At 32.6% G+C, this 22,323-nt stretch overlaps 7 protein-coding genes across 7 annotated transcripts; all 7 read left to right on the top strand.

Moving 5' to 3' along the window:
* The first annotated feature begins 565 nt into the window (after nucleotides 1-565).
* LOC132907782 (uncharacterized) lies at nucleotides 566-2,963 on the top strand. The gene is made up of 6 exons (XM_060961179.1): nucleotides 566-1,049; nucleotides 1,243-1,685; nucleotides 1,748-1,847; nucleotides 1,912-2,022; nucleotides 2,121-2,276; nucleotides 2,374-2,963. The coding sequence occupies exons 1-6, from the start codon at nucleotides 696-698 to the stop codon at nucleotides 2,425-2,427; spliced, it is 1,218 nt and encodes a 405-aa protein (XP_060817162.1). The 5' UTR covers nucleotides 566-695; the 3' UTR covers nucleotides 2,428-2,963.
* A 205-nt stretch (nucleotides 2,964-3,168) lies between these two features.
* LOC132908444 (odorant receptor 83a-like) lies at nucleotides 3,169-5,728 on the top strand. Its single transcript, XM_060962483.1, has 6 exons — nucleotides 3,169-3,674; nucleotides 4,470-4,912; nucleotides 4,975-5,074; nucleotides 5,139-5,249; nucleotides 5,349-5,504; nucleotides 5,606-5,728. The coding sequence occupies exons 1-6, from the start codon at nucleotides 3,303-3,305 to the stop codon at nucleotides 5,657-5,659; spliced, it is 1,236 nt and encodes a 411-aa protein (XP_060818466.1). The 5' UTR covers nucleotides 3,169-3,302; the 3' UTR covers nucleotides 5,660-5,728.
* A 732-nt stretch (nucleotides 5,729-6,460) lies between these two features.
* LOC132908443 (uncharacterized) lies at nucleotides 6,461-8,322 on the top strand. Its single transcript, XM_060962482.1, is given in 5 exon segments — nucleotides 6,461-6,866; nucleotides 7,057-7,499; nucleotides 7,562-7,838; nucleotides 7,937-8,092; nucleotides 8,190-8,322. Coding segments are annotated over 5 exon segments (1,284 nt in total). The 5' UTR covers nucleotides 6,461-6,512; the 3' UTR covers nucleotides 8,244-8,322.
* Nucleotides 8,323-9,035: 713 nt separating this feature from the next.
* Nucleotides 9,036-11,551, top strand: LOC132907895 (odorant receptor Or2-like). The gene is made up of 6 exons (XM_060961354.1): nucleotides 9,036-9,561; nucleotides 10,277-10,719; nucleotides 10,782-10,881; nucleotides 10,946-11,056; nucleotides 11,155-11,310; nucleotides 11,411-11,551. Exons 1-6 carry the CDS (start codon nucleotides 9,196-9,198, stop codon nucleotides 11,465-11,467), a joined length of 1,233 nt encoding a protein of 410 aa, XP_060817337.1. The 5' UTR covers nucleotides 9,036-9,195; the 3' UTR covers nucleotides 11,468-11,551.
* A 78-nt stretch (nucleotides 11,552-11,629) lies between these two features.
* Nucleotides 11,630-15,568, top strand: LOC132907896 (odorant receptor Or2-like). Its single transcript, XM_060961355.1, has 6 exons — nucleotides 11,630-13,521; nucleotides 14,319-14,757; nucleotides 14,820-14,919; nucleotides 14,984-15,094; nucleotides 15,193-15,348; nucleotides 15,448-15,568. Exons 1-6 carry the CDS (start codon nucleotides 13,152-13,154, stop codon nucleotides 15,502-15,504), a joined length of 1,233 nt encoding a protein of 410 aa, XP_060817338.1. The 5' UTR covers nucleotides 11,630-13,151; the 3' UTR covers nucleotides 15,505-15,568.
* Nucleotides 15,569-16,556: 988 nt separating this feature from the next.
* On the top strand, nucleotides 16,557-19,298 carry LOC132907889 (odorant receptor 4-like). Its single transcript, XM_060961348.1, has 6 exons — nucleotides 16,557-17,301; nucleotides 17,994-18,436; nucleotides 18,499-18,598; nucleotides 18,663-18,773; nucleotides 18,905-19,060; nucleotides 19,154-19,298. Exons 1-6 carry the CDS (start codon nucleotides 16,936-16,938, stop codon nucleotides 19,208-19,210), a joined length of 1,233 nt encoding a protein of 410 aa, XP_060817331.1. The 5' UTR covers nucleotides 16,557-16,935; the 3' UTR covers nucleotides 19,211-19,298.
* A 603-nt stretch (nucleotides 19,299-19,901) lies between these two features.
* On the top strand, nucleotides 19,902-22,312 carry LOC132907823 (odorant receptor 13a-like). The gene is made up of 6 exons (XM_060961240.1): nucleotides 19,902-20,410; nucleotides 20,617-21,059; nucleotides 21,126-21,225; nucleotides 21,331-21,441; nucleotides 21,525-21,680; nucleotides 21,766-22,312. The coding sequence occupies exons 1-6, from the start codon at nucleotides 20,042-20,044 to the stop codon at nucleotides 21,817-21,819; spliced, it is 1,233 nt and encodes a 410-aa protein (XP_060817223.1). The 5' UTR covers nucleotides 19,902-20,041; the 3' UTR covers nucleotides 21,820-22,312.
* Nucleotides 22,313-22,323: the final 11 nt, after the last annotated feature.

Below are 22,323 nucleotides of genomic sequence, written 5' to 3'. Positions count from 1 at the left end.
TGCTACTATTGAAGAATTATTTTTGCAGATATCACTTATTAAATCTAAAATGTATCAAAATTAATCATAGCAGATAATTAATCTAAATTCGAATAGTTTCAAATTAGTTTAGTATTAATATCAATAAGAGAAAATATATATCTGAAAAATTTCTATTAGCAGTTGATAAAATTTCACTTATTTGTTGCTATTTCATGCGTCAAAATGCAGTCATCACATTCTTTTCCGTTTAAAACGAACAAAAAATATAATATTTTAGTGAATTTTTATAGTAAGAAGACAAAAATTTCCGGAATATAATAATGTTACGACATTTAAAATTTCATAACATATTCCATTTACATGTATTATAAAAATACATCTCCTTCAATACAAAATATACAGCTTATACTATACAGCTTACAGTCGTATATCGTCTGAAAAACAATAATACCAAACTTTCGAGCACTTATGTGTAATTGCAGCTTTCCATCTCCTCTGTTTACCTTGCGGAACTAGCTACTAGTCGTAAATATCCCATGCTATAATTCCAGACGTTCGCTTCTTTTCAGTCGTATTGATCGATTTACAAGTGTAGCTGTAAATAATAGTAGAGTTGCAGACGCACGCACGCAATATCACGAGCGTAAGCTCAGCGACATACAATCAATACACTTGAACTGTCATAAACAGTCGTTTCCCACCTGCCCGCGAATATGCATCTTTCCGTTCGACAACCACGGAATCCAAACTACGAGGAAGACATCGTTTACGTGACGAAACACAACAAATGGGTTCTGAGTACTATCGGCATGTGGCCTACTGTTGTAAAAGGCATCAGAAAATTTGTACCGAAACTTATAATAAGTCTCAGTAATTTCGTATCGTCTTTGAACGTACTGCAATTTGTGCTACACATTATACTGGAAGAAAAAAACCCTACATTAAAAGTGAGATTCTTAGGCTTGATTTGTTTTGCTTCAACCAATCTGATGAAGTATTGGGCTCTGATAGCGCGCAAATCCAATATCGAATACTGTATCGAACAGGTGCAGATAGATTGGAAGCAGGTGAGTCAGTCAAGTATATCTATGTCAAAAGCTCAGAAGGCTTTTGTAGGTTTCTATATTAAAATGAAGTTTTGAACCCAATTACCTTAAAATCAAATTTTATCACTTGTACTATTTGTCCTCCGTACAACGCACTTATAAATATGATTTAGTATAAGGAATGTTTATAAAAAACATAAAAATCATTTGACAGGTAGAATTCCAAAGAAATCGCATGCTGATGCTAAAATATGGAAAAATCGGTCGAGATCTCACCATATACAGTGCCGTGTTTATGTATGGCTCTGAAATGTTGTACATTACAATCATGCAATATGCATTGGGATCAATGCTGAAGGAAAATAATCGTACAACCAGAATACTAGTGTACCCTACCTATAGTGGATTGCTCGACGTCCAAAAAACTCCCATCTACGAAATCGTGTACGTTCTCCAATGCATGTGCACTCTTTTGTTCAACTCTGTAACAGTTTCATGTTGTGGATTGGCTGCGCTTTTTGCAACACACGCCTGTGGACAGATTGATATCATTATGTCCCAATTAGATGATCTGGTCGATGGAAAATTCGCCAAGAAAAATTCTAATCCGGACACTCGACTGACGGAAATCGTAAAACATCATATAAAAATTTTAAAGTACGTAGGTGAAGTAAAAAGTTGCATGAATGTATCAGGAAACATATGGCTTATTGTTATAGATTTTCTACTATGATTGAGACGGTTCTGCAGGAAGTGTGCTTTTTCGAATTCGTTGGTACCACGTTGGTAGTATGCTTCCTCGAATATTATTGTCTAACGGTACGTTCTTGTTGCTGCTAATTTGTGTTTATAGAAGTATATGGTATTTTTATGTTTTCAGTAGGATTGGCAAAGCAATAATAAAATTGGTGTGGCAACATACTCGATGCTACTGGTATCCTTGACGTTCAATATGTTTTTGTTATGCTACATTGGTAATCTCCTACTAGAGAAGGTATTTTGTAATACTCAACCTTTTTCAATATAGTCAAGTAATCAATGTATGGAAATGGATTAATCAGTTTCGTTTTATGTTCGGCATTTACATTACAGAGTTCTGACATTGGAATATCTTGCTATATGATTGACTGGTACCGCTTACCACCTAAAACAGTTCAAGATCTTATGTTGATCATCGCTATGTCAAACACTCCAGTGAAAATTAGCGCCGGTAGAATATTTCTTTTATCCTTGCCTACTTTCGGAAATGTAGGTTTTTATAAATATTTCCTTTATGTTTTGTTTAAATTTTACACAAATCAACCATTTAATCTACCGATGACTAAATCTAAATCCGTCTTTGCAGATTCTAAAGACATCATTCGCGTACTTAAACTTCGTTCGGAATGCCACTATGTAATAATTTAATAAATATTCCGTTATTTTCGTATATTCACTTGTGGAATAGTAAATAAAGAAATATATTGTAAAACTGTTTGTTGCTATCTAAATGTACATTATACAGTATACATTATTATTAATTTCGGTAACGATAATTAACATTATGATAAACATACAGTGATTTTGACAACAGATTTATCAAGCAGAAGATTATAGAAAATGACGATATACTAGATTGTATTAATGTATGAAATCATAAAAAAATACCAAGGTAAAGGCAACATATTTTATTAATCGTATTTAATTACACGACTGACATAAACATTATATGACATCAAACCACAGACACAGTGATTTACTATGTCCACATAACACAATCCGTCACAGCCTATTTTCATGTAAAAAAACTAATATTTAATAATATCGTGCAAAATTAACTGGCAGTGATTAGATAATTAAATTAATAATAAGGTATTATAGTACAAACAAATTACAAAATATATGTTACTTTTTTCAAACTACTTTTTCTAACAAAAGAGAAAATAAAGGAATTGCAACGTATTTCATTAATAAATTACTCACATGTATATATTGTTATTTTACATGACATACATATCACGCACATGATATTGTGTTTTCATAACACTGACAGCTGCTAATCGTCGTGCACTTATAGTCTAAACTGTTCCACTTATGTCTAAACAGAAAGTTAGATTCTATAGCTGGTAACGCTACCATCTATTTCCACAATTGCAGACGTTCTCTACATTCATGAGTAATAATCGATTATGAAGTACTACGAGAAATGCACGCACGCGATATCATGAGCGCAAGCTCAATGTCCTTACAATCGATGCACCTGAACTATCGTAAACAGTCGTTTTCCACCTGGCCATGAATATGCACCTCTCCGTCCGATATCGGCCCGATCAACCGCGGAATCCAAAATACGAGGAAGATATCATTTACGTGACGAAACATAACAAATGGGTTCTAAATTCCATCGGAATGTGGCCCGCTGTACTAGATGGCATTGGCAAATTTGTACCAAAAATTGTGATTGGACTCAGTAATTTCGTGTCGTTCTTCAGCGTAGTGCAGTGTGTGCTACACATTATATTAGAAGAAAAAGATCCTTTACTAAGACTAAGGCTCTTAGGATTGGCTTGCTATTCTTCAACCAACTTGATGAAATATTGGGCTCTGATACTGCGCAAACCAAACATTGAATACTGCATCAAAGAGATACAGGCAGATTGGAAGCAGGTCAGTCAAACTAATATATGTGAAATACTTAGTGGAAAAGTGAAAAATTCTATTGGTTATAGTTATTAGGATACCCATTTGTTGCACACTTGTTAAAAAATTCTAACAAATTTTACTATATTTAATGGTTCACATTAACATGTCCCATAAGGAACATACGATGTGAGTAAAATAGGGTCTGTAAAATATAAAATTGTAAAACAGAAATTTATGAAATAGCTGTAAAATAAAAATAGCATGGGAAGTATATAATTTTCACGAAATATAGGGCTCCTTTCATACACAAATTTACTAAGACTCATGACCGGCAAATATAAGTACATTTTGTATTAAAATAAAAGTCAAATATCTATAGAAAGAAATGATACCTAGTTAACAAATTTATTTAAAAAATACTTTATTAACTCTAAGTACGTTATCAGGACAATGGCTACAAACAATATTTACATAAAGCTTTACTTACGTTATATTATTTTATAAATTATTAGCGTGTAGTACGAAGCACTTCTTATCGGAATCTGTATGTATATTTCATTTGCACAGTATCAAATTTATTATAGTTAACTAATATGTAAATAGAATATTATAGTAAATAAAGCGATGTGCAGAATATTTTTTGTAGTCACTGCATGTTTGGTAAAGTATTTTACTATTTGGAAACATACTGATTTCTGTATTAAAATGTATCTTTATTCATAGTTTGCACAAATCAAAATTTTATCACTTACATCACTCCTCCCCTGAACCATCCACTTAAAATATTGTTTGTACAAAAATGCAATAATCATTTGGCAGGTAGAATTCCCAAAAAATCGCCTGTTAATGCTAAAATACGGAAAAATCGGACGAGATCTCACCATATACAGTGCCGCATTCATGTATACCGCACTCGTGTGCTACATTACAATCATGCAATATGCAATGGGAATGAGCCTGAAGGAAAATAATCGTACAATCAGGGTGTTAGTATACCCTACATATAGTGGATTTTTTGATGCTCAAAAAAGCCCCATCTACGAAATTGTGTACGTTCTCCAATGCATGTGCACATTTGTATTCAACTCTGTGACAGTTGGGTGTTGTGCTTTGGCTGCTCTTTTTGCAACACATGCCTGTGGACAGCTTGATGTCGTTGTATCTCAGTTAAATGATCTGGCCGATGGAAAATTCGCCAAGAAAAATTCTAATCCAAGCACTCGATTGGTAGAAATCGTAAAACATCACATAAAAATTTTAAAGTACGAAGGTAAAATAAAACACTGTTTAATACTGACCAAACACATATCGCGTACTATTGTAGATTTTCTGCGATGATTGAGTCGGTTCTGCAGGAAGTGTGCTTTTTCGAATTCGTTGGTTCCACGTTTGTAATATGCTTGCTCGAATACTATTGTATAACGGTACGTTCTTGTTGCTGCTGGTTTGTATTTCTAGAAGTTCATGGTATTTTTATGTTTTTTATAGGATTGGCAACAGAATAATAAAATTGGTTTGACAACATACTCGATGCTACTAGTATCCTTGACGTTCAATATGTTCTTATTATGCTACATTGGCAATCTTCTACTAGAAAAGGTATTTTGTAATAGTCAACTCTTTTCAATGTAGTGAAATAATCAATATATAAAAATGGGATTAATCAATTTCGTTTGATATTCGTCATGTACATTGCAGAGTACTGATATTGGTATATCTTGCTATATGATTGACTGGTACCGCTTACCAGTCAAAACAGTTCAAGATCTTATGTTAATCATTGCTATGTCGAACACTCCAGTGAAAATTAGCGCCGGCAGAATGTTTCTTTTATCCTTGCCTACTTTCGGAAATGTAAGATTTTACAAATATTTCTTTTATGTATTGCCTGTTCAAAATTTACGCAAATCAATTGTTTTATTTGTCGGTAACTAAATCTAACTTCGTCTTTGCAGATTTTAAAGACATCATTCGCGTACTTAAACTTTATCAGGAATACTCTTATGTAGCAATTTAATGATTATTCCGTTATTTTCATAATCCAAGTGTAATATTAAATAAAGAAATTTGTTGTAATAGTATTGGTTGCTATTTTAATTTATATTTTATTGTATATGGTACTTTCTTTTCATAACAAAACACAGCATTTTGGTGAATATGTAAGGTAACTTTGGCAGTAGGTTACCCAAGTACAAAATCGTAGGAAATAACGACATACTAGCGTCTATTGCTATGTGAAATCATACAGAAATATTATGGTAAAGATAATATATTTTATTATTCGTATTTAATTGCACGAAACTTTGTAAACATCATGTTACACCAAATCACATACATCATAATTTCGCATGTCTACATAGCAATAACCAACATTCATGTAAAAGAAGCCAACATTTGAAAATACATATATCATAATATTAATTAGCAGTGATTATATAATAAAATAAGTAATAAGCTATTATAATAAAAATAAATTAGAAAATGCTACTATTTTCAAAAAAAAGGAGAAATTGAAACGTATTTCATTAATAAATTACTCACATATATATATACTGTTATTTTACGTGAACATACATATCACGCACACGATATTCTGTTTTCCTAACACCACTAGCTACTAATCGTCGTGCACTTATCATTTAATCTGTTCCACTTATGTCTAGACAGAAAGTTAGATTCTATAGTTGGTAACGCTACCATCTATTTCCACAATTGCAGACGTTCTCTACATTCATGTATAATAATCGATTTTGAAGTACTGCAAAAAATTCACGCACGCGATATCATGAGCGCAAGCTCAACGCCCTTACAATCGATGCACGTGAACTATCGTAAACAGTCGTTTTCCACCTGCTCGCGAATATGCATCTCTCCGTTCGACAACCACGAAATCCAAACTACGAGGAAGACATCGTTTACGTGACGAAACACAACAAATGGGTTTTGAATTCCATCGGGATGTGGCCCGCTATGCTAAAAGGCGTGGGCAAATTTGTACCAAAAATTGTAATAGGTCTCAGTAATTTCGTATCAGTTTTCAACGTACTGCAATTTGTGCTTCACGTTATACTGGAAGAAAAAGACCCTTCATTAAGACTGAGATTTTTAGGCTTGATTTGTTTTGCTTCAACCAATCTGATGAAGTATTGGGCTCTGATAGCGCGCAGATCGAACATCGAATACTGTATCGAACAGGTGCAGACAGATTGGAAGCAGGTCAGTCGGGCAAGTATACCTATGTGAAAAGTTCAGAAACTTTTTGATTTCTGGATTAAAATAAAGTTTTGAGCCCAATTACCTTAAAATCAAATTTTATCACTTATGCCATTTATCTTCTGTACTACGCACTTATAAATATGATTTAGTATAAGGAATGTTTATAAAAAACATAAAAATCATTTGACAGGTAGAATTCCAAAGAAATCGAATGCTGATGCTAAAATATGGAAAAATCGGTCGAGATCTCACCATATACAGTGCCGTGTTCATGTACAGCTCTGAAATGTGCTATATTACAATCATGCAATATGCAATGGCATCAGTCCTGAGGGAAAATAATCGTACAACCAGAGTGCTAGTGTACCCTACATATAGTGGATTTTTCGACGCCCAAAAAACTCCCATATACGAAATCGTGTACGTTCTCCAATGCATGTGCACTCTTTTGTTCAACTCTGTGACAGTTGCGTGTTGTGGATTGGCTGCACTTTTTGCAACACACGCTTGTGGGCAGATTGATGTCGTTATATCTCAATTAAATGATCTGGTCGATGGAAAATTCGCTACGAAAAATTCTAAACCGGATACTCGTCTGATAGAAATCGTAGAGAACCACATAAGAATTTTAAAGTACGTAGGTAAAATAATAAATTGCATGAAACTGACAAACAACAGATCGGCTACTGTTATAGATTTTCTACGATGATTGAGACGGTTCTGCAGGAAGCGTGCTTTTTCGAATTCGTTGGTTCCACGTTGGTAATATGCTTGCTCGAATACTACTGTATAACGGTACGTTCTTGTGTTGCTTCTGATTTATGTCTTCCGGAATTTTCCATACTCTTATGTATTTAGTAGGAATGGCAAGATAATAATAAGATCGGTGTGGCAACATTCTCGATGCTATTAGTATCCTTAACATTTAATATGTTCTTGTTATGCTACATTGGTAATCTTCTAATAGAAAAGGTATTTTGTAATATTCAACTATTTTCCATGTATCAAAGTAATCAATGTTCGAAAATGTATTAATCAATTTCGTTTACTATTCGTCATTTACACTACAGAGTACTAACATCGGAATATCTTGCTATATGATTGACTGGTATCGTTTACCAGTCAAAACAGTTCAAGATCTTATGTTGATCATCGCTATGTCGAATAATCCGGTGAAAATTAGCGCCGGCAGAATATTTCTTTTATCCTTGCCTACTTTCGGAAATGTAGGTTTTTATAAATATTTCCTTTATGTTTTGTTTAAATTTTACACAAATCAACCATTTAATCTACCGATGACTAAATCTAAATCCGTCTTTGCAGATTCTAAAGACATCATTCGCGTACTTAAACTTCGTTCGGAATGCCACTATGTAATAATTTAATAAATATTCCGTTATTTTCGTATATTCACTTGTGGAATAGTAAATAAAGAAATATATTGTAAAACTGTTTGTTGCTATCTAAATGTACATTATACAATATACATTATTATTAATTTCGGTAACGATAATTAACATTAAACATACAGTAATTTTGACAATAGATTGATCAAGCAAAAGATTATAGAAAATGGCGATATACTAGATTGTACTAATGTATGAAATCTTAAAAAAGTACCAAGGTAAAGACAACATATTTTATTATTTATTTTATTATTATATTAATCGTATTTAATTACACGACGCCACATAAGCATTGTATGACATCAAACCACAGACACAGTAATTTACTATGTCCACATAACACAATTAGTCACAGCCTATTTTCATGTAAAAGAAACTAATATTTAATAATATCGCGCAAAATTAACTAGCAGAGATTAGATAATTAAATTAATAATAAGGTATTATGATACAAACAAATTACAAAATATATGTTACATTTTACAAGTAACTTTTTCTAACAAAAGAGAAAATAAAGGAATTGCAACTTATAAATATACTATAATATAATAATAATAATAATAAAATAAAATTGCATTGTATCATTGTATTAATAAATTACTCACATGTATATATTGATATTTTACATGACATACATACCACGCACATGACATTGTGTTCTCATAACATTAGCAGCTGATAATCGTCATGCATGTATGGTCTAATCTATTCTACTTATGTCTAGATAGAAAGTTAGATCGTATAGCTGGGAACACTACCATCTATTTTCACAATTACAGACGTTCGCTACATTCATAAGTAAAAATCGATTTGGAAGTACTACGAGAAATTCACGCACGCGATATCATGAGCGCAAGCTCAACGCCCTTACAATCGATGCACGTGAACTATCGTAAACAGTCGTTTTCCACCTGCTCGCGAATATGCATCTCTCCGTTCGACGTCAGACAGATCCACCGCAAAACACAAACTACGAAGAAGATATCGTTTACGTGACGAAACACAACAAATGGGTTCTGAATTCCATCGGGATGTGGCCTGCTGTGCTAAAAGGGATCGGCAAATTTATACCAAAAGTCGTAATCGGTCTCAGTAATATCGTGTCGTTTTTCAACGTAGTGCAGTGTGTGCTATACATTACACTGGAAGAAAAAGATCCTTTACTAAGACTGAGGCTCTTAGGCTTGGCTTGCTTTGCTTCAATCAACCTGATGAAGTATTGGGCTTTGATATCACGCAAAACGAATATCGAATATTGTATCGAACAGGTGCATACAGATTGGAAGCAGGTCAGTCGCGCAAGTATATGTGAAGGGCTAAATGGAAAAGAGAAATGGTATTAGGATACCCACTTGGTATACACTTGTTAGAAAACATGTTAGAAAAATGAAATAAGTGCGAAATAAATAGCGTGAGGAGCTTGTAATTTATACCACATATCACATTTTTTATATACAACGTAAATATCCTAATACTTGTAGCTGGCAGTGTACATATATTTTGTGTAAAAGCAAGATGAATATCTTACGGAAAGAAAAAATACGTGATAAATATATTTACCTAGAAAATTTTTTACGACTTCTCAAAATATTAAAACTACAAGTGGCTATAAAGAATGTTTGCACAAATCCCTCTTTATGTTATACTGTATTATATTGTAAACTACACTCTCATATTATGGAGCATTTTTATCACATTCTACTTATTTCATTTTATAAAAATACGTAGTACTATGATATGAAATTTAATATACTTAAACTTAATTAACCAGTATGTAAATGTTACGATATATAAAATGGGATGCAAATACTGTTGTAGACACTGTACATGTAATAAAACTTTTAACTCTGACAACACTTTAAAGTCTGAAAACATACTGGTTTCTGTGTTAAAATGTGACTTTACTCATAATTTCCCCAAATTAAAATTTTTCTCTCAATCACTTATTTATAAACATGACTCAGTAGTATTATTTATAAAAAAATTGTAAAAATTATTTGACAGGTAGAGTTTCAAAGAAATCGCATATTGATGTTAAAATACGGAAAGATGGGACGAGATCTGACCATATACAGCGCCGTGTTCATGTATAGTGCTGAAATATGCTACGTTACAATCATGCAGTATGCAATGGGATTGAATATGAAGGAAAATAATCGTACAATCAGACTGTTAGTGTATCCTACATATAGTGGATTTTTCGATGCTCAAAAAAGCCCTGTCTATGAAATTGTATACGTTCTTCAATGCATGTGTACATTTTTGTTCAACTCCGTAACAGTTGGGTGTTGTGGATTGGCTGCACTTTTTGCAACACATGCCTGTGGACAGATTGATGTCGTCATATCTCAATTAGATGATCTGGTGGAAGGAAAATTCTCCGAGAAAAATTCTAATCCAAACACTCGACTGATGGAAATCGTAAAACATCACATAAGAATTTTAAAGTACGAAGGTAAAGTAAAACGTTGCTTGATACTGACCATACACATATCGCGTACTATTGTAGATTTTCTGCGATGATTGAAACGGTTCTGCAGGAAGTGTGCTTTTTCGAATTCGTTGGTTCCACGTTTGTAATATGCTTGCTCGAATACTATTGTATAACGGTACGTTCTTGTCGCTGCTGCTTTGTATTTCTAGAAGTTTATGGTATTCTTATGTCTTTAGTAGGATTGGCAACAGAACGATAAAATTGGTCTGGCGACTTACTCGATGCTATTATTGTCTTTGACCTTCAATATGTTCTTGTTATGCTACATTGGCAATCTTCTAATAGAAAAGGTATTTTGTAATACTCAGCTCTTTTCAATATGGCAAAGTAATCAATGTACAAAAATGTATTAATTAATTTCGTTTGTTATTCGTCATTTATACTAAAGAGTACTAGCGTCGGAATATCCTGCTATATGATTGATTGGTACCGCTTACCTATCAAGACAGTTCAAGACCTCATATTCATCATCGCTATGTCAAATAATCCGGCAAAAATTAGCGCCGCCAGAATATTTATTTTATCTTTGCCTACTTTTGGGAATGTAGGTTTTTATAAACATTACATCTATGATTTGCATGTTCAAATTTTATGTAAATCGAATTTTTTATCTTTCGGTGTTAAACGTAACTTTATCTTTGCAGGTTCTAAAGACATCGTTCGCGTATTTAAATTTCATTCGCAATACCATTATCTACTAATTTCACAATTATTCTATTATTTTCATATGTCTAATCATAGATGAATAAATAAATGTATTATGAAAGTATTCTTTGCTAGTAAAATATGTATTGTATAGTATACATTATTTTTTTACTTTGATACTGATACATAACATTTTGATAAATATGTACAATGATTTTGATAATAGATTATCCTAATAGAAGATCATAGAAAATGACGACATATTAAAATTTGTTTGTTTGTGAAGTCATGACGAAATATTTAGGTATATATAATATATATTATTATTTGTATTTAACTACTCGAAGCTATATAAACATCATATTACACGGACATCATTTTTTATGTCTACGTACAATCTACAGTCATAGCTTCTTATATGTGGAGAAACATTGCCTAATACCATAATCGTTGTTGCTAAGTAGAAACGCCACTTTATAATAAAACATGCCAATCCTCTTAATTCGATATCCGGATACAGTGGTTTAGGTTAACGAAGACAAAGGTTGAGAACTTGGGTTTCCAGATGTAAGTTCTTAACGAATTCGATAGTAGACAGATGTATACAAGTTATGCACTGCCTTATGTTTGATGCTTTATGAATGAAGGAACGAACTAAGGAACTCTTTCAGGCGGTCACGCGATGGTTTTTATATTGGTCTGCGTTCTGTGTTTTGGGACAGTAGCTAGCAACAGAAGTAGGATTTTGCTGGTGTTGCGAAATACTATTTAACACAAGGCTTTGATACTAAGTTACAAAATATGTCGGTGCTGATACTACGATAGGAGACATTTTTGGGTCAGTGATCCTTCCGGACCGTACATAAAAGTAGAGATGATTTTGTAAAATATCTGACAAACAATATTATTGTGTTAAAATGACATAATTGACAAACATTTTTATATATTTACATAGCAACCATATAAGTATCCAAAAAAGCAATGAAAATATTTTAACATGCAATAACACATAGTCAGCATTTCAGAAACAAGCAACTCTGTGAAAAAATCACATATTACAAAAACGAAGAGGAATGTTGGCAAGAAATACCGAACTATCTTCACAAGGACATTAAACATCCTGTTACAGTTTTTACCATCATATTTGTGCGAGCCAAGTTTCTCAACAATAACCAACATAAAAATTGAAAACATTATTAACATAAACGAAGAAATGAGAAAAGAAATATCATATATTAGATCTAATATTACTGAAATCCACGAAAACCGACAAGCTCAGGTATGGAATCAAGATTAATTTAAAGGAGTTTTACGAAAGAATACAATTAAAATAGCTCTTTTTTCATAAATACAATATGTTTTAAATTATTGCTTTCTTCAGTATTATGTAACCTGTGATACCTATATAATTTTTAATGAAAGATATGTGCATGCTTACTTTTATTGTCAGTTTCGTGGCATTAGGGATTTCAGTGTTTCACAAATGTCTCTTACAATCAAATGTGTTCCGTAACTTCGGAAGGTTAAAACCCTCTAGTCTAGACAGAAAGTTAGATTCTATACCCGTTAGCAGTTAGCTATTCATTACAATTATAGACTTTTGCTACATTGATGAGTAATAATCGATATTGAATTGCTGCGTGAAATGCACGCACGCGATATCACGAGCGCAAGCTCATCGCCCTTACAATCGATGCACCTGAACTGTCGTAAACAGTCGCTTTCGGTCTGCCCGCGAATATGCATCTCTCCGTTCGACGTCAGACAGATTCACCGCAAAACATGAACTACGAAGAAGATATCGTTTACGTGACGAAACACAACAAATGGGTTCTGAATTCCATCGGGATGTGGCCCGCTGTGATAGAAGGCATGGGCAAATTTTTGCCAAAAATCGTAATCGGATTCAGTAATTTGGTGTCGCTTTTTACGGTAGTGCAGTGTATACTACACATTGTATTAGAGGAAAAGGATGCTTTATTACGACTGAGGCTCTTGGGATTGGCCTGCTTTGCTTCAATCAACCTGATGAAGTATTGGGCTGTTATAGTGCGCAAACCGAACATCGAATACTGTATCAAACAAGTGCAAACAGATTGGAAACAGGTCAGTCGAGCAAAAAATAAAAGAACGAAGCATCAATGGAAAAATGATGGACACTGCTACTTATCAGTATTAGAATACTCACTTGTTACAACATTTATTAAAAATCCTAACACATTTTATTATATTTAATATTTTACTTTATAAGGTACAGATGATGTGAGTAAAATAAGTCTACAGAATATGAAATTATGAAATGCAAAAATACGTGATAACTGTAGAATAAAAATAATGAGAAGCACACAATTTATATCAAATATCACATTTTTTTAAACATAATGCAGGTGTCTTAATATTTATGGCTAGCAATCACTTTGTATTTAAAAAAAGACAAATAGCTACAGAAAGAAACAATACGTGATATACGACCATATCTAGAAAATTTTTTAGAAAACTTCCAAACTTTTATAGTTACAATTGGCTACAAAGAGTACTTGCATGTACCTTTATTTATGTGAGACATATTAAACTATAAATTATACGCATGTATTATGAAGTGTTCTTTAATGTTTGTAAACATATGAGAATATGTAATATTATAACGCGAAACTTAATATACTTGGTCCTAATTAACTAATATGTAAATGTTATAATATATATAATGCTATGCAAATACTTTTGGAGACACTGCGCCGGTAAACGTATAGTATTTCACTGTCTAAAAGTACTATAGTATGTATGTATTTAAACGTAACTCTTCCCACAACTTTCCCATATTAGAATTTTGTCGCTTGCACCACTCCTTCAAACAACTCACTTATAGTATTGTTGGTAAAAAAAATGTAAAAATCATTTGACAGGTAGAGTTTCAAAGAAATCGCATGCTGATGCTAAAATACGGAAAGATCGGCAGAGATCTGACAATATATAGTGCCATGTTCATGTATAGTGCTGGCATGTCGTACATTACGATCATGCAGTATGCAATGGGAATGAGCCTGAAAGCAAATAATCGTACAATCAGAGTGTTAGTGTACCCTACGTATAGTGGATTTTTCGATGCTCAAAAAAGCCCTGTCTATGAAATTGTATACGTTCTTCAATGCATGTGCACATTTTTGTTCAACTCCGTAACAGTTGGATGTTGTGGGCTGGCTGCACTTTTTGCAACACATGCCTGTGGACAGATTGATGTCGTCGTATCTCAATTAAATGATCTGGTTGAAGGAAAATTCGCCAAGAAAAATTCTGATCCAAACACTCGACTGATGGAAATCGTAAAACATCACATAAGAATTTTAAAGTACGAAGGTAAAGTAAAACGTTGTTTGATACTGACCAAACACATATCGCAAACTATTGTAGATTTTCTGCGGTGATTGAGACGGTTCTACAAGAGGTGTGTTTTTTCGAATTCGTTGGTTCCACATTTGTAATATGCTTGCTCGAATACTATTGTATAACGGTACGTTCTTGTTACTGCTGGTTTGTATTTCTAGAAGTTTATGGTATTCTTGTGTCTTTAGTAGGATTGGCAACAGGATAATAAAATTGGTTTGGCAACATACTCGATGCTACTAGTATCCTTGACGTTCAACATGTTTTTGCTATGCCACATTGGCAACCTTCTAATAGAAAAGGTATTTTGTAATACTCGACTTTTTTCAATATAGCAAAGTAATCAATATACAAAAATGTATTAATCAATTTCGTTTGTTATTCGTCATTTATACTACAGAGTACTAGCGTCGGAATATCCTGCTATATGATAGACTGGTATCGCTTACCAGACAAGACAGTTCAAGACCTCATCTTAATTATTGCCATGTCGAATAGTCCGGCGAAAATTAGCGCCGGTAGGATATTTCTCTTATCCTTACCCACTTTCGGAAATGTAGGTTTTTAAAAATAGTTTGTTTATGATTTGCATGTTCAAAATTTATACAAATCGAATTTCATTTAGCGGTGAATAAATGTAACTTCATCTTTGCAGGTTCTAAAGACATCATTCGCGTACTTAAATTTCATCCGGAATACCATTGTGTACTAATTTCACAATTATTCTGTTATTTTCTTGTGTCCAGTTGTAGAATAGTCGATAGAGAAATGTACTGTAAAAATACTCGTTACTACTAAAATATACATTATTAAACAGTTAAAAATATGCATTAGATCAAGTAATAAATATTGTAATGTATATCACGTCAAGACCATTAAAAACACGCTTTTTAAAAAGCTTTCTACATCTATGGAAATTGAATACGAATATTTGCTTCGCACACTGAAGTAAAATGGTTATCTAGCATTAAAGTGCTATGCCAAATTATAAAACTTAAGACTAAATTGTTGACTTCTTTTCAAAATGAAGGTGCAGATTATTTTGTAAAATATCATACAAATGATATTCAATGTGTTCAAATAGTAATTCAACAGATACCTTTAATTCATTAAATAGCGCCAATCAAAGTATCCAAGCGAAAAATCAAAATATTTCGACATCCACTTACAAATACCATTTCAGAAACAAGTAACTCTTTAGAAAAATCACATATTACAAAAAAATACAAGAGATATGATTCTTCCGCTTTAGTAAAAATGTTGAGGGAACTATTTCCACTATAACGTTGAACGCTATTGAAAGAGAAGATTACAAGTTATCTCCTTCCTTTAAGTATAAAAATTATGACTGGTTACGAAATTCATTTAGCACAATTAGTACATTGAATTGCAAATTTTTGTTACACGGAAGAAGATGAACTGATTAGCTTGTCAACAGATCGTACTATCAAAATGAAAGTTGGATTTTTATCCAAGCGGAATACCAAACCATCTCCACAAGGGCATTAAATATTTTGTTACAGTTTTCTCCAACATATTTGTGTCAGCCAAGTTTCTCAGCAACGACCAATGTAAAAATTTTAAACATTATTAACATAAACGAAGAAATGAGGAAAGAAATATCATATATTAGATCTAATATTACTGAAATTCACGAAAACCGACAAGCTCAGGTATGGAATCAAGATTAATTTAAAGGAGTTTTACGAAAGAATACAATTAAAATAAAATAAAATAAAATTTTTTCATAAATACAATATGTTTTAAATTATTGCTTTCTTCAGTATTATGTAACCTGTGATACCTATATAATTTTTAATGAAAGATATGTGCATGCTTACTTTTATTGTCAGTTTCGTGGCATTAGGGATTTCAGTGTTTCACAAATGTCTCTTACAATCAAATGTGTTCCGTAACTTCGGAAGGTTAAAACCCTCTAGTCTAGACAGAAAGTTAGATTCTATACCCGTTAGCAGTTAGCTATTCATTACAATTACAGACTTTTGCTACATTGGTGAGTAATAATCGATATTAAATTGCTGCAAGAAATGCATGCACGCGATATCACAAGCGCAAGCTCATCGCCCTTACAATCGATGCACCTGAACTGTCGTAAACAGTCGTTTGCGATCTGTTCACGAATATGTATCCCTCCATTCGAAATCAAACCGATCAATCGCGAAATCCAAACTATAAGGAAGACATTATTTATGTGACGAAACACAATAAATGGATTCTGAATTGCATCGGAATATGGCCCACTGTGCTAAAAGGCATGGGCAAATTTTTGCCAAAAGTCATAATCGGATTCAGTAATCTTGTGCCGTTTTTCACCATAGTACAGTGTTTGCTATACATTATATTGGAAGAAAAGAATCCTTTATTGAGACTGAGGTTCTGTTCCTTGGCTTGGTATTCTTCAATCAACCTGATGAAGTATTGGGCTCTGATAGCGCGCAAACCGGATATCGAATACTGTATCAAATGGGTGCAAACAGATTGGAAGCAGGTCAGTCGAGCAAGTATATGTGAATTACTCAGTGGAATAGTGATAGATATTGCCGGTTATAAGTATCAGGATATTTACTTGTTTGTACATTTATTAGAAAACATTATCACATTTTACAATATTTAATATATGGTATGAATGAAAAGAGAAATTTATAGAATATGCAATTATTAAAAAATTATGAAATAATTGGAAAATAGAAATAATGAGAAGCACACAATTTGTATCAAATATCATATTTTTTATATATAAAACAAATATCCTAATATGTTCTTATGACTGGCAGTGTGTGTTTTGCATAAAAACACAGAAAGAAAAAATACGTAATCTACATATTTGTCTAGAATATTTTTTATGAGTTTCAGTAAAAATTTTAATATATAATATGATTATATATAATATCTCAGTTTCGTAATATCATATTTTTGTAATCATATGAAAATATACGAAAACGAAATTTAATATATAACGGCGTGGTGTGAAAAATTTTTTTTGTACCCACTGCATGTGTAGTAAAGTATTTTACTGTCTAGAAGCACGCAGATTTCTGTATTAAGATGTAATTTTATTCACAGTTGTCGTAAATTAAAATTGTATCACTAGCACCACTTCTTCTCTGTACCAGTCACTTATAAATGTGATTCAGTACGAGTGTTTTTTTTTATATAAAAGATATAAAAATCATTTGACAGGTAGAGTTTCAAAGAAATCGTATGCTTATGCTAAAATATGGAAAAATTGGTCGAGATCTGACCATATACAGTGCCGTGTTCATGTATAGCGCTGGCATGTGCTACATTACCATCATGCAGTATGCAATGAGAATGAGCCTGAAGGAAAATAATCGTACAATTAGAATATTAGTGTACCCTATATATAGTGGACTTTTCGACACCCAAAAAAGTCCCGTATATGAAATCATGTACGTTTTCCAATGCATATACGCATTTATGTGCATCTCTGTGACAGTTGGGTGTTGTGGGCTGGCTGCGCTGTTCGCAACACACGCCTGTGGACAGATTGATGTCGTTATATCTCAATTAGATGATCTGGTCGAAGGAACGTTCTCCAAGAAAAGTTCTAACCCGAACACTCGGCTCATGGAAATCGTAAAACATCACATAAGAATTTTAAAGTACGAAGGTAAAGTAAAACGTTGCTTAATACTGACCAAAAACATATCGCGTACTATTGTAGATTTTCTGCAATGATTGAGACGGTTCTGCAGGAAGTGTGCTTTTTCGATTTTGTTGGTACCACGTTGCTAATATGCTCGCTCCAATACCTTTGTATAGCGGTACGTTCTTGCTGCGTCTGGTTTGTGTTCCTAGGAGTTTATGGTATTTTTATGTTATTAGTAGGATTTACAATACAATAATAAAATTGGTCTGGCAACATATTCGATGCTACTAATAGCCTTCACGTTTAATATGATCTTGCTATGCTATATTGGCAATCTTCTAATGGAAAAGGTATTTTGTAATATTCCAATCTTTTCAATATAACAAAATATTGGTCACTATAGAAATTTATTAATCAATTTCGTTTATAATTTATAATTTACGATGGAGATATTGCTATAGATATATATTATTTGCTATAGAGTACTAGCGTCGGAATATCCTGTTATATGATTGAGTGGTACCGCTTACCAGGCAAGACAATGCAAGATCTCATTTTGATCATCGCCATGTCGAATAGCCCGGCGAAAATTAGCGCCGGCAGAATATTTCTTTTATCTCTGCCTGCTTTCGGAAATGTAGGTTTTTACAAATAGTTTTTACGAATTAATTTAAAGATTTTAATTAAATTTTCATTTGATTAAATATTGAATGTAACTTCACCTTTGCAGATTATGAAGACATCATTCGCGTACTTAAATTTTGTCCGGAAGACCATTGTGGTATAATTTAATATTTATTCGGTTATTTTCATATATCCAATTGTAGAATAGTAAATAATGCAATGTGTTGTAATAACATTCCTTGCTACTTAAATATATATTACATAACATATATTATTTTTTTACTTTCATTACGATACATAACATTTTGATAAATATGTACACTGAATATCATTAAATATCATTAAAAATATTAACATATAAAAATTTATTAGTTTGTGAAATCATAAAATTGTGATAATATGTTTTTAATTACACGACGCCATTATAAACATTATATTATATCAAATCACAGGCACAATAATTTACTATGTTCACATAAAACAATCAGTCACAATCCATTTTCATGTAAAAGAAGCCAGCATTTAAAAATATCGTTTAACATTAACTAGCACTAATTGTGAAATTAAATAAACAGTAACGTACTAGAATGTAAATAAATTACAAAATATATATTAAGCTTTCAAACTACTTTTTTTAACAAAGAAAAAGGAAAGGAATTGCAATATATTTTATTAATAAATTACTCACCTATATATATTGCTATTTTACATAAACACACATACTATACAAAACGATATTGTGTTTTCTTAACATCAGCAGCTCGTAATCGTCGTGCATTTATGGTCCAACCTGTTCCACTCGTGTTTAGATAGAAAGTTAGATTCTATAGCATCGTAAGTTCGCTATTCACTACAATTACAGACATTCGCTACATTGATGAGTAATAATTGATTTTGAAGTTGTGCAAGAAATGCACGCACGCAATATCATGAGCGCAAGCTCAACGACCTTTCAATCAATGCACCTGGACTGTCGTGGACAGTTGTTTTCGACATGTTCACGAGTACGCGTCTGTCCGCTCGTAGTCAGTCGCGAAATCCAAACTATGAAGAGGACATCATTTACGTGACGAAACACAATAAATGGGTTTTAAATTCCATTGGGATTTGGCCGGCTATGGTGGAGGGTATCGGCAAATTTTTACCAAGAATCGCAATCGGACTAAGTAATTTAATATTGTTTTTCACCTTGGTGCAGTGTGTGCTACACATTGTATTTGAGCAAAAAGATCCTTTGCTAAGACTGAAGATTCTGGGCTTAACGTGCTTTTCTTTTATCTCCCTGATGAAGTATTGGGCTCTGACAATACGCAAACCGAAAATCGAATACTGTATCGAACAGTTATATGCTGATTGGAAACAGGTCAGTTGCAACAAGTATATCTGTGTAACCCAGTGGAAAAGTGATAAACGGATTGCGAATTTTTATGTATTCGTGAGAAATTGAAACAAATTTCTGCCTTGATCCTAATCTTCTAATCCTAGTTTTCCGAAGAATATGAATTTGCATAAATGTTGGCAATCTAATAATATAGATATATGTAACTGCATTATTTTTTCAATTGACAGATAGAGTACCAAAGAGATCGCAAGTTAATGCTAAAATATGGGAAGATTGGACGAAGACTGACGGTATACAGTGCTGTGTTTATGTACAGCGGTGGCATAATCTACCACACGGTCATGCAATATGCGATCGGATCGTACGTCGATGAATTTAATCGTACGATCAAATTACTAGTATATCCTACGTACAGTGGTCTTTACGACGTCCAAAAAAGTCCCGTTTATGAACTCGTGTACGTTCTCCAATGCATATGCGGGTATGTGTTTGACACTGTGACAGTTGGAGCTTGTGGACTGGCTGCACTTTTCGCAACACACACCTGTGGACAGATTGATGTCATTATGTCTCGACTGAATGATTTGATTGATGGAAAATTTTCCAAGGAAAATTCTAATACGAGCGTTCGACTGATGGAAATCGTTGAACACCATATAAGAACTTTAAAGTACAAATAAGGAGGTGAAGTAAAATGATATTTATTATTAATTAAATACATACAGTGCTATTGTAGATTCTCTGCGATGGTTGAGACGGTTCTTCAAGAAGTGTGCTTTTTAGAATTCATTGGAACAACGTTTGTAATGTGCTTGCTCGAATACTATTGTATAACGGTACATTTTTGTTGCTCCTAATTTATATTTTCGTATTTAATTTTATGGGTATTGTTATATTTATTTTTATTCTACTAATTTATATTATTTATATATTTTTAACAGGACTGGCAACAGAATAATAAAATTGGCCTGACAACATATTCGTTATTGTTAATATCCTTGACGTTCAATATGTTTTTACTGTGCTACATTGGTGATCTGCTAATTGAAAAGGTATTTTGCGTTATATTTTTATTCGTAATTTATAATATCTTATTACGAAATTTTTCCTATTATTTGCATCATTTACATTACAGAGTACTAACGTCGGAATATCCTGTTGCATGATAGATTGGTACCGCTTACCAGCCAAGTCAATGCAAAACCTCGTTTTGATCATCGCAATGTCAAATAATCCGGCAAAAATTAGCGCCGGTAGAATGGTTAATTTATCCTTGTCTACATTCGCAAGTGTAATTTTTTACAAATATTCTAACTATTCAAAATTGATTTCAGCTATTTATCTGTTGACAACTAAATGTAACTCTATCTTTACAGGTTCTAAAGACGTCATTCGCGTACTTAAATTTTCTCCGAACTGCCCTTGTGTAGTAATTTAATAATTGTTCAATTTCCCAGTATTTAGGCGTAGAATGATAAATAAAAAATTATATCGTAAAAATATTCAGTCCTGTTTAAATACTTGACATTCTCAAATATTATTACAGGTTATCCATTGGATATATTATTTTTATAGTTTGATAATGATATATGACATTTTGATAACCGTATATGTATAATTGTTTTCGCAGTAGCTTAACGAAATGACAAAAAATCACGAGGAACATCGACATATTGATATTTATTTACTGAAATCATACTAAAATATCAGAGTAAAGACATAATACATTTTATCATTGCTATTTAATTTCAGCCACGTAAATTGTTATGTCTATTACATTTAGAAATATTTTTTGCATATTAAGTGATAAAAGAAACCACATACAAATTCCAAAGTATTTTATTTATGAGTTACTTACCCATTTAAATATTACTATTTGCTACAAACATATACGCTATACTCTTTCTTAACACTACAAGTACTTAATCGTTGTG

The sequence above is a fragment of the Bombus pascuorum genome, chromosome 6 (assembly GCF_905332965.1).
Source record: "Bombus pascuorum chromosome 6, iyBomPasc1.1, whole genome shotgun sequence".
Taxonomy (NCBI): Eukaryota; Metazoa; Arthropoda; class Insecta; order Hymenoptera; family Apidae; genus Bombus; species Bombus pascuorum.
The sequence above is the reverse complement of the archived record's forward strand: the minus strand, read 5'-3'. Positions and strand labels throughout refer to the sequence as shown.

Bases quoted from the DNA above. Each gene is read 5' to 3' on its own strand.
- LOC132907782 (XM_060961179.1), top strand. From the start codon at position 696: ATGCATCTTTCCGTTCGACAACCACGGAATCCAAACTACGAGGAAGAC. The intron at 1,848-1,911 runs GTACGTTCTTGT...TGTTTTCAGTAG, and splicing joins TCGAATATTATTGTCTAACG to GATTGGCAAAGCAATAATAA. The intron at 2,023-2,120 runs GTATTTTGTAAT...TTTACATTACAG, and splicing joins GTAATCTCCTACTAGAGAAG to AGTTCTGACATTGGAATATC.
- LOC132908444 (XM_060962483.1), top strand. From the start codon at position 3,303: ATGAATATGCACCTCTCCGTCCGATATCGGCCCGATCAACCGCGGAAT. The intron at 5,075-5,138 runs GTACGTTCTTGT...TGTTTTTTATAG, and splicing joins TCGAATACTATTGTATAACG to GATTGGCAACAGAATAATAA. The intron at 5,505-5,605 runs GTAAGATTTTAC...TCGTCTTTGCAG, and splicing joins CCTTGCCTACTTTCGGAAAT to ATTTTAAAGACATCATTCGC.
- LOC132907895 (XM_060961354.1), top strand. From the start codon at position 9,196: ATGCATCTCTCCGTTCGACGTCAGACAGATCCACCGCAAAACACAAAC. The intron at 10,720-10,781 runs GTACGAAGGTAA...GTACTATTGTAG, and splicing joins CATCACATAAGAATTTTAAA to ATTTTCTGCGATGATTGAAA. The intron at 10,882-10,945 runs GTACGTTCTTGT...TGTCTTTAGTAG, and splicing joins TCGAATACTATTGTATAACG to GATTGGCAACAGAACGATAA.
- LOC132907896 (XM_060961355.1), top strand. From the start codon at position 13,152: ATGCATCTCTCCGTTCGACGTCAGACAGATTCACCGCAAAACATGAAC. The intron at 13,522-14,318 runs GTCGAGCAAAAA...TTTGACAGGTAG, and splicing joins AACAGATTGGAAACAGGTCA to AGTTTCAAAGAAATCGCATG. The intron at 15,349-15,447 runs GTAGGTTTTTAA...TCATCTTTGCAG, and splicing joins CCTTACCCACTTTCGGAAAT to GTTCTAAAGACATCATTCGC.
- LOC132907889 (XM_060961348.1), top strand. From the start codon at position 16,936: ATGTATCCCTCCATTCGAAATCAAACCGATCAATCGCGAAATCCAAAC. The intron at 17,302-17,993 runs GTCAGTCGAGCA...ATCATTTGACAG, and splicing joins TGCAAACAGATTGGAAGCAG to GTAGAGTTTCAAAGAAATCG. The intron at 18,437-18,498 runs GTACGAAGGTAA...GTACTATTGTAG, and splicing joins CATCACATAAGAATTTTAAA to ATTTTCTGCAATGATTGAGA.
- LOC132907823 (XM_060961240.1), top strand. From the start codon at position 20,042: ATGTTCACGAGTACGCGTCTGTCCGCTCGTAGTCAGTCGCGAAATCCA. The intron at 21,060-21,125 runs GTACAAATAAGG...GTGCTATTGTAG, and splicing joins CACCATATAAGAACTTTAAA to ATTCTCTGCGATGGTTGAGA. The intron at 21,442-21,524 runs GTATTTTGCGTT...TTTACATTACAG, and splicing joins GTGATCTGCTAATTGAAAAG to AGTACTAACGTCGGAATATC.